The 10216-nt window shown below is 42.0% G+C and overlaps 1 protein-coding gene across 2 annotated transcripts in view; it reads left to right on the forward strand.

The window, feature by feature from the left end:
* The first annotated feature begins 252 nt into the window (after window positions 1-252).
* The window catches only part of STK17A (serine/threonine kinase 17a), a 36652-nt gene continuing 26688 nt past the window's right edge, over window positions 253-10216 (forward strand). The window contains exon 1 of one of the 2 annotated variants that reach the window (XM_081800770.1): window positions 253-598. In XM_081800770.1, coding sequence (XP_081656896.1) covers window positions 393-598 — 206 coding nt within the window. In that variant the 5' untranslated portion in view covers window positions 253-392. The remainder of the gene's footprint in view (window positions 599-10216) is intronic. The other variant, XM_081800769.1, reaches the window with a different exon arrangement.

The raw sequence follows: 10216 nt of genomic DNA on the forward strand, positions 1-10216 counted from the left end.
AGGTGTGTAAATGACTGAGGCCAGGCGCCTGCAGCTTTTCTTCTCCCCGAGGCCAGGGCGACCCCCCAGGCAGCACTCTCTCCCTCTCGGCTGCAGAGGGAGCACGGGAGGTACCCTGCGCTCCCGACGCCAACGGAACGAGCGAGGGGGCGGGGCTAGGGGCGGGGCGGGGCAGGGCAGGGCCAGGGAGTGGGGCGGGACGTGGGGCGGGGCGTGGGGCGGGGCGTGGGGCGGGACGCCGGGAGTCCGCGCGCCGCAGTTTAAGCGCGCCGAGGGGGAGAGCGGGTTCCTGGAAGCTCTTGGAGCCGCGCGAGGCAGCCGCAGGTGGGACCGTTACCCGCCCGCAGCTGGGAGCGAGCGGAGCGGCCGGAAAGGAAGCGTGCCTGTCCACCATGATCCCCCTGGAGAAGCCCGGCAGCCGCGGCTCCCCCTCGGCCGCCGCCTCCGGGTCGGGCCGGGCGGGCAGGAGTCTGGGCGCGCCGCGCCGGCCGCCGCCCCCACCTCAGGCCCGCGGGCTGCTGACGGAGATCCGCACGGCCGTGCGCACCGAGCCCTTCCAGGACGGCTACAGCCTGAGCCCGGGCCGAGAGCTGGGCAGGTGAGGAGGGCGGGGGACCGGCGGCCGATAAGTGCCGGAGGCGGGCGGGCGCGGTGGGCGTGGCGGGGCCGGGGCCGATAGCGCGCGCGGTGACTTGGCACAAACTTGGGTGCGGGCGGCGATCGGGGCGGTCGAGTCGCACCAGCCAGCCCTCCGCGCGCCGAGGCTTGTTCCCAGAGCCGGCGAGGCGCTCCCCGGCGTGTGGCTTTCACTTGGTGGCGGGTGTGAGAAAGTCCCCAACGGCGGGTTACCGAGACCTTAAGGCCCTTTCAGCCTCTGAGGTGTTTTACACGGCAGGGTAGCGCGGGGGGCGTGTGAGCCATGCTGCCTGTATTTCCCCGAGCTAGTGAGTCCGAAGGAAACCCGGAGCTGCAGTCAGCTTCGCCCTTCGAGTCGCGTGTGTTCTCCGCCTCCTTCTGTGGCTGCAAGAAAGGAGAACATCAGGCGTGACAGCTTCCGTTGCAGCAGTGCTGTGTGAACTTCTCAGCCTTGGGCCGACTTCATTTTCGGTTTCTTGGTTTTGCGCGATTTTAGTTCTAAAATATTTAGGTCTTTGGGGCTTACGTTCAGATTGGTTTTATTCATAGGCTCTTGGCCCTTGCATCGCTCTTTCTACTCTGCTGTGAGCTGGCCCTTGTCCTCTCCTCCCCACGCCGCCCTTCATTTGGTCTCTCTGTAAAACTGTAAAAGGCAAAGGCAGTTTGGCTCCTTTACAGTTAGCATGTCGAAGAGGGGTGGTAGAGCGATAGGGGTTGGGGGACTGACTCCCGTTTTCCTTACGAGCAGTTTGGAGAAGTTGTCAGAAGCACCGGTTTTGGAGTCGGACGCGAGCGCATAAGCCCGGCCTGCTTGCTCTGTGTGCCTTCGGGTGGGTGCCTTAGACTCCCCAGCCTCATGTTTCTCACCTATAAAATCAGTATAATGACAGTGCCTACCTATCTCATGGGGGTGTCGTGCAGCTGACCTGCCCGTAAAGCCCATGCTGCGGGTCCTGGCACGTAGCATCCAGTGAAGGTTAGCTGTGGTTGCAAACAGTTGTTAGGGTTGCAAAATAATGGGGAACGGGCCTGGCAGTTATGACTGCCTTCATCTGGGGTCTTGAAAAAGGAGGGTCTTGTAACATTGGTTACGAACAATATTAAAAATGCTCTCTGTGTATTAAGCTGGCTTTTAGAAATAGGGGTTGGTGTTTTGTTTGTTTATTTTTTTGGAGGGGAATCTACCTTAAACGTGTCCTACTTACTCCAAATGTTAACGAAAGGAAAAATATCTTTCAGAACAAGATACGCTTCCCTATAGTGGGCACTAATTAACTCGATCTGTACACAATCTAAATATGACCAAGAAGGCCTAGAGAGCTACTGACTCAGCTAGGTATTCTAAATCATCGAAATTCCAGACATTCTGCAGTAGCCCTGATCTCTCGAAAAAGGACAACTAAGACTTTCTGTTATTTGGTTGTCTGGCTTCATTCCACAAAAGGAAAACTGGTCTTACAAAGCTGAAATATCTTCAGGTGGCAAGCACTGTCTTGTAGAGTTTATAATAATAATGATTTAATCTGAAAAAATTGATTTATACCCTACCAGGTGTTGATACTAATTCCTCCGGGAATGTTCTTTTCAATTCTTGTTTTTATCTATTATAAAATTCACTTGCCTATAGGTATTTGTTTCATCTTTTACATATATGTTACATATATTTATATGCTTACATAAATTTGCTTACAAAAATAATAACTCCTGAAGCAGCATAACAATGCAGTTAGATAGCTACTTGATATAAGAGCCTAAAACTGAAAACAAAATTAATGTACTTGTTTCTTTTTGGTTCCTTTTGCGGGGCGGGGGGGTGGCACGGAGAAGTTTAATGCAGTGGTGAAGACCATGGGCTTTGGAGTCAGGCTCTGGCTGAATCTTAGTTCTTTACTTACTAGTTATGTGTACTTGAGTAACTTACCTAACTATTTATTGTCTCATAGTTGTGGAGAGAATTAAATAGAACACATCTATAGCATTAAGGCTGTGCCTTTCTTAGGGGGAGCACTCCAAAAATACAACTCCTTGTTTAACAGTAAATGTTCTTTTACATGTAACCAGAAAGCAAAAATAAGAAAATCTGTACAACCTTATGCTTCTATCTGTGGCAAAAGTGATGAAATCTCATTGCAAAACACACAGGAACTATTTAGAACTCTTAGGAAGCAAAAGTTCTGTTTGTGTTATTAGCAGTCTTTGTTGAAGGTTTATAAATTTTGCCTGTATATTATGGTTCTGACGTAGTAGTTTATTCATAACCTTTTCTGTAATAAGAAAGTTCTTTTTTTCCAACTACGAACTGTGGTTGCATTTCTCATATAACTAATTGATCTCACTCTGATATAGAATTTACAAAATTACCTATGTTACATTCTAATGATGTAGTAGGAAAAACAGAAGATCTATTTGTTATATTCTGTGGCCTTTCATTTAGTCAAAAATGTTGAAGAGGTGTGAAGAGCTAACTGTTCAAATGAAGAAACTGAGTTCTTTAAGAAGTTACCATTATTTTATCTTATAGAAAATGAAAGCTTTCAGTGAAATGGTTGAAGAGAATTTTTGAAATGGTCAATTTTGGTTCTATAGTAATGACAGGATGTGAGGTTGATTATTTTTAAGAAATGTCATGTCATATTCTTTCATGTCTCCAGCAGGTCCATAGCAACTTAAATGTGGGTAAATATGTGATGTAAAATTTTCTTTTGCTTGAAGCTTGACTTGTTATTCCTAAAGCTTGTTACCTTTCTTTGAGTCAGGATAAGTGCCAGTGTAAACCACATTAATGATTATAGGTACGGGAGACATGACCTGGGGTTCTGAGAATTTTTTCATAATGTTGATTTCCCTTGAGTTTGAAAGTACAGGAACAAAAATGTTTCTAGAAATTTAAAATAATACTAATTTCACATTGACTGATTTGCTTTACATGTGTTTTCATTATCTAGTATTCAACTTTAACATTTTTTAATGCATATATAAATTTTATCTTAAGAAAAAAAGGATTTTTAAAGCCAAAAGAGCATCTTTTGTTTGCTAAATTATTACATGCTGATAGTTGAATTTCCGTATGAGACAAAAAAATATGAATTCTCTGCTGAACGAGTATTTCATAAATACTTTACCGTTATACAAGTGCTTTCACATGTATTATTTAATTCTCCTCAAATGCATGTTTGGGGAGTCCCATTTTCTTTCTCTCTCTCTCTCTCTTTTTTTTAAGATTTTATTTATGTATTGAGAGAGCTCAAGCAGGGGGAGCTGCAGAGGGAGAGGAAGAAGCAGGCTCCCAGCTGATCAGGGAGCTGGACATGAGGCTCAATCCCAAGACCCTGGGATCCTGACCTGAGCCTAAGGCAGACACTTAACTGACTGAGCCACCCAGGTGGCCCTGGGAAGTCCCACTTTCAATGAGAAAACCAAGGCAGAGATTGATTGAGTCTTATGAAAGACTGCTGAGCTGGAACTCTTTGAAATCCTTTCTATTATATGTCAGATACTTCTCAAAGAATAATCTGCAGTCTGTCTTGTAGCTGAAGCAATTTCTCATAGTTTTTATGAGAGGACATGAGTTCCATGTTGGGACAAACCCTATGAAACTTCTGTGTCCTATAGTTGCCTCTTCAGTTGGGCCTTTTGGTAGATAGGGATGTTTCATCTCTTTCTCTTCAGAGCAGTTGAGAGTAACAGGAACAAGGAAGGATTTTTATCAGACAATAAGAGAATGTTTAAGCTGAAGGAGGGCAGGTATATTTCAGGAACTATATGTTCTTTACCTGGATTCATGGCTGTAAATAATGGCCTCAGGTTTTTGTACCTTACAACTACTTGAGCATGTGTCATAAATTGTAATTCATAGTTTCTTTGGAAATTAAGACCCTTCTGGGGCATGTGGTTGGCTCAGACGGTTGAGCTGTTGACTCTTGATTTCCACTCAGGTCATGATCTCAGGGTCTTGAGATCCAGCCCTGCATAGGGCGCTACGCTCAGTGGGGAGTCTGCTTGAGGATTCTCTCTCTCCCCTTCCTCTGCCCACCCCCCAGCCCCCCACCCTCTCTCTCATATAAATAAATCTAAAAAAATAAATAAACAAGATCCCTTGTCCATGTAGAAATTGCCTTGTTTTAGGATGGATATTATTTAAGATTTCTTTGAAGAGTATTTACCAACAGTTGTGTGTAATCTGGTATTTTTGGATTAAAAAAAAATTGGCTATGTTTGTGGTTCAGCAATAGGGTTACTTAGGAAGTTCTAAGGCAGATAATTCATTGAGTCAACTGTTTTAATTTTGAAAAGTTGGGACTTATTTAAATCTTAATTTAAAATATACATAAACTTGGTGTGCCTGGGTGGCTCAGTCAGTTAAGTGTCTGCCTTTGGCTCAGGTCATGACCCCAGGGTCCTGGGATGGAGCCCTGCATCAGGCTGTCCACTCAGCGGGGAGTCTACATCACCCTCTCCCTCTGCCCCTCCCCCCATTTGTGCGCACGCCCACATGCGTGCACGCCATCTCTCAAAATCTTTAAAAAAAATAAAATACAATCGCTTCTCAGCCTTTTGGCTAAGATCAAGTATAAAAAAATAAAATACATAAACTTAAGGATTTAATGAGTTTCAGCCTCTTTATAAAGCTATATGTAACAAAATTTTATAAAATCGGATTATTGAACCAAGTGCATTAGAAAGCTAAGTAGCTATAGCCATTGATTTACTTATTCAGGTGAAGAAGAAGGAACTACATATATTGAGGGAAATTTTGCATCAAGTAGAGAGTTCAAGTTAGACCACCTTCAAAACTCCTCTGTTCTAGGATTCTTTTTTACAAATTACTGTCATTATCATAGATCTGAAGTTTGTGCCTCAAACAATAAAAATAGCTACTGATTACTGATCATTTGCTGAATGCTATACGCTGTAGAGATGTAATTTTTTTAGTATTTACTATCTTCTTGCAAGGGTAAGTGCCATCAACCTAATCTTACAGACGAGGAATTCAGGCTCAGAAAGGTTGAGTAAATTGCCTAAGATTATGCAGTTACTAGCCAGAATTCAAAATAGTCTGTCTTTTAAAGCCCTGCCTGTTCTTGTCACTCATGCTGATAGCTGATCTGATGGACTTACTGATTTTTACACTTAGGGTCAACAGATATTTTGGGTTTTGCTGTTTTCCTTTCAGAGGTAAGGAAGACAGGTAAAATCTGTTCTAGGTCTTTCTTGCATGGAAGGTCTTATATTTAATAACACTCCGGTGCTCTTAAGTAAATGTTATAAGCACGTAAGGCACTTTGCTAGGATCTGGCAGTTATTCTCAAATGTAACAAATCAGTCACTACTCCCTTTATCAACAGGGTGACATGTCACATGGGAAAGTTTTATGGGGAAAATAACATTTGAGCTGAGCCTTAAGGAATGGATGGAATTTCAGTAGTAGTGATGAAAGATACTCCTCCAGCCATTGGCAGTAATACAAATAAGCACAGTGGCCGAAAAATTCAGTGAAAGAGTGAATAGCAAGTAGTGTGATGTGGTTAAAATATTAAACTTCATGAGGTTAAGTTGCCATAGAACTTTAACTTACTAGATAACAGGAACAGTTGTATATATTCAGGGTGCTTATCTGATATCCTTTTTGAGCACCGGCCATGTGCGGGGCACTGTGGAGATACAAAGATGAATGATAAGTGAGGTCTAGCTAGGGAACTCATAGCCTAGCTAGGGAGACAGGCATAGTGCAGCAAATTATACTATGTCAGACCAATTTAAACAATATAATACATGTATAAACCCATCCAAACCTGTTACCGTTCTTATAATCAGTCTGTCAGTTGATGGTACCACATTTATCCAGTACTACAAGTCATCCTCTGCTTCTACTTTTCCCTTTTCTCCTCATCTCTGCCTAAAATTCCATCTGCCAAGGAGTGCTAATGAACCTTGACCCTCTTTTAAATGCATCATCTTTTCCTAGCCTCTACACTGCTGTTTTGGTTGAGACCCACTACCCTGAATTATTTTATGGGTTTCCCTAGTTTCTAGTTAAGATTTTGCAATATATTCTTCATAACACTATCAGAGTTATCTTTTAAAAACAATTATTTTAAAAATTCTAACAAGTACCCATTTTTACCCTGAGAAAGCCCAAACTCCTTAGCATGTCATACTTCTTAAAGATGCTCACCACACCTTCCTAAGCTTTATAAGTTGGGCCTTGGCAATGCGAAGATGACTAAAATCTAGTCTTTGTTCTTAGGAGGCTTGGACTGGTGGGTCTAACTCAGATGTCCTTCCTCTTATTTGTTGATATATCTTACTTTCCCACTGCTCTGCAATGTATTATCATTGAGTAGTTCTGAAATTGATTTTTGATATCCTCCCCAAAACTGTTTAATGCAGACCTGAGTTGTCAGTTTAGTGTGTAATAGTGAACTATAGATTTTTGTGAAATGGATGAAGAACTCAGAAAAATGTAATAACTATGTAGTCCAGGAAGAATTTTGGCTAAATCAGTAAAGAAAGTAGATGTTAAACAAACATCTTATGCCCTTTGAACCTCATCAGCCTCAGGTCTGTATATTAACTGTGGCCACTAGTGTCTGGAGAAAACTTTATTTTATGTTTTTGCCTAAGTAACCTAAAATTCAGGGTTTAGATACAATCATGATTTTTGCCCTGAAGCTGTGGTAAAACATGCATATTGGAATCCTTGTGGGGTGTGGAATTTAGACACTGTGATGATGTGATTCTTAATGTGTTCACTAGGCCTCAGCACCTTGAATACTGAATCTCACATTTCTGTGTACTCTGTTGCTCTACAGAAGGAACAGTTTCAGAAATCTCTTTTTATCTCCTTTGGAGTCTTCCTTGAGTAGTTTCAAGAGTTCTCCTCCCACTGCACCAGTCATTTAGAGATGAAGGCAATACAAGTTTCCTCAAAACCATCATGATCTGCTGCTCTTGCTGTCAGTTTCGGTATCAGAATGATGGACGACTTGCTTCGGTGTGGGATAATGCAGGGGTTGACAGACTGCTGCTGGCCACCTATTTTTGTAAGGCTCATGAGCTATACAGAATGATTTTTATATTTGTAAATGGTTGAAAAGATCAGAAGAGTAATGTTTAATAACATGGAAATTATATGAAATTCATATTTCAGTGTCCATAAAGTTTTGTTTTGTTTTTTAAAACCCAGATCCACCCATTCATTTACCTTTTGTCTCTGCTTTCATTTTACAAAGCAGACTTGCCTAGTGGCGACAGAGACCAGCAAGACTGAAAATATTTGCTATCTGCCCCTCTACAGAAAAGTTTGCTGACTCCCAATACAGTGCATGACAGGGTGGAAAGAAAGAATAAACCTAAAACTGTGAGGAGTGCTTCCACAAAAACAAAGGCGGTGTTAAGAGTAGTCATTGGTGTGGGTGGAGAGCCAGGGGAATTGTGCTGATGACCCTAAGAAATGGTTGTATGGCCCCAGATGTTGAATTAATAAGTATGGGGCTCTTTCCTGTATTTGTCTCTGGTTCCTGAATTTAGCAATAGCTTTTCTGTAACAAGGGCTCCCAGAGTTTGTAGGTTTGCAATGTGTATGAATCCCTTTCTCTTTTGAGTCATTTGTCTTCCCATCTTTTCAAAAATACGCATTCAGGCCAGATATTAAGTAGTATTTTACTTAGTGCAGAGTACTGTATTGCCTGGAATGTTAAGTGTGTGAACAGTAAACATTTGTGTGTTTGATGGGGGAATATTTTGAAAGCAGTTCAGCGGAGTCATTTCTAATTTACCAGGAACATGCTTGCTGTCAATTAGATATGTTGGTCAGTTTTTTATAAATGAAACTTCCTCTTTTTTTTCTCTTCTTTTGAAACTTCTGACATACTAATAATTTGATCCTTTTATTTTTTAAAAAAAAGATTTTATTTATTTGAGAGAAAGAGAGAGCAAGCAAAAGTGAGGGGCAGAGGGAGAGGGGGAAGCAGACTCCCTACTGAGCAGGGAGCCCAATGTGGGGCTTGATCCCAGGACCCTGAGATCATGACCTGAGCTGAAGGCAGACGCTTAACTGACTGAGCCACCCAGGCGCCCCTGATTCTTTTAATATCTGTGATTTTTGTTCTCAAAAGAACCCAGTGGTCATTAGGAACCTTTTAAAACTTGATGGAGATATTAGTCTAATGATTTTGTGGGGTAAAATAAAAGGCATTAGTCTGTGATGAATAGGTTTATGATTTAATCCCTCTAAGCATCTATAGGAGTCTTTCACATTTTTGTGAACAAGAAGAACTTTGATCTGAACAAGGGTGCTGTTAGGTAGATTGTTACTAATGTGAGTAACTATGTTCACAGATATGCCTAAGGATATATCCTTTAACATTTTTATTAGTGTGGTTACAAAAGTATAGAGTGCATGAAAAATATATTTATGGTTAACAGTAGCTAGGAAGGAAGAATTAGTAATCAAAATTACATTAGTAGTCTAGAATGCTGGGTCCGAACCTAAAAATTAAAATTTAACAGAACATGAAAGCCTTGCCTTTAATTTTTTTAAAACATTTTAAAAATTGGGGCACCTGGATGACTCAGTTGGTTAAGCGTGCAACTCTTGGTTTCTGCTCAGGTCGTGATCTCAGGATGGTGGGATTGAGCATCGTGTAGCACTCTGTGCTCAGTGTGGAGTCTGCTTGGAATTCCCTCTCCCTCTCCCTCTGCCCCTTCCCTGTGCACTCTCTCTCTCTCTCTCTCTCTCTCAAATAAGTCTTTAAAAACCAAACAAACAAAAACCGTATTTTAAAAATATGAGGATGCTGGCTTGAATAAATTCAAAAGGAAAAAGATCTAGATGGTTTATTTACCAGCTCAATATGAAATATGAAAAACCTGTCAGGTTTTTTTTAAAAGCAAATATTAGGTTGTATTGTACCAAGATGAACAAAATAATAATGATGTAACCCTTTGATCTGATTATACTTGGGGGAGTTGCTTCAGATTTGGTTGACACAATCTTATCAGCAGTTCTGATGAGCTGTAATAATGACAAAGTGTTCAAAACCTTCATGGGGATGAGGAATGATTGAAATTGGAAAAAGGAGGGGCACCTGGGTGACTCAGTCGGTTAAGCGTCTGCCTTTGGCTCAGGTCATAATCCCGGGGTCCTGGGTCCTGCCCCTCCCCCCGCCCCACTTGTACTCTCTCTCTCCCTCTCTCTCAAATAAATAAAATCTTAAAAAAAAAAAAAAAAATGGGACGAGGGAGTGGCAGTTAACAGATCCTTAGCTTTGGTCAATACCCGACAGATTGGTATTTGAAAGAGAAAGGTCTTTGTGTACTGCTCAGCAAAAGGCCCAGACTTAACAGCCCTTCACTTTAGGCTTGTAATGAAAATCGTATTAAAATAATATGCACCCAGACGATCCAGCAATTGCACTACTGGGTATTTACCCCAAATATACAAATGTAGGGATCCGAAGGGGTACGTGCACCCCGATGTTTATAGCAGCAATATCCACAATAGCCAAACTGTGGAAAGAGCCAAGATGTCCATCGACAGATGAATGGATAAAGAAGATGTGGTCTATATATACAGTGG

This window comes from Leptonychotes weddellii, chromosome 12, assembly GCF_054177405.1.
Source record: "Leptonychotes weddellii isolate Sample4059 chromosome 12, ASM5417740v2, whole genome shotgun sequence".
NCBI lineage: Eukaryota > Metazoa > Chordata > Mammalia > Carnivora > Phocidae > Leptonychotes > Leptonychotes weddellii.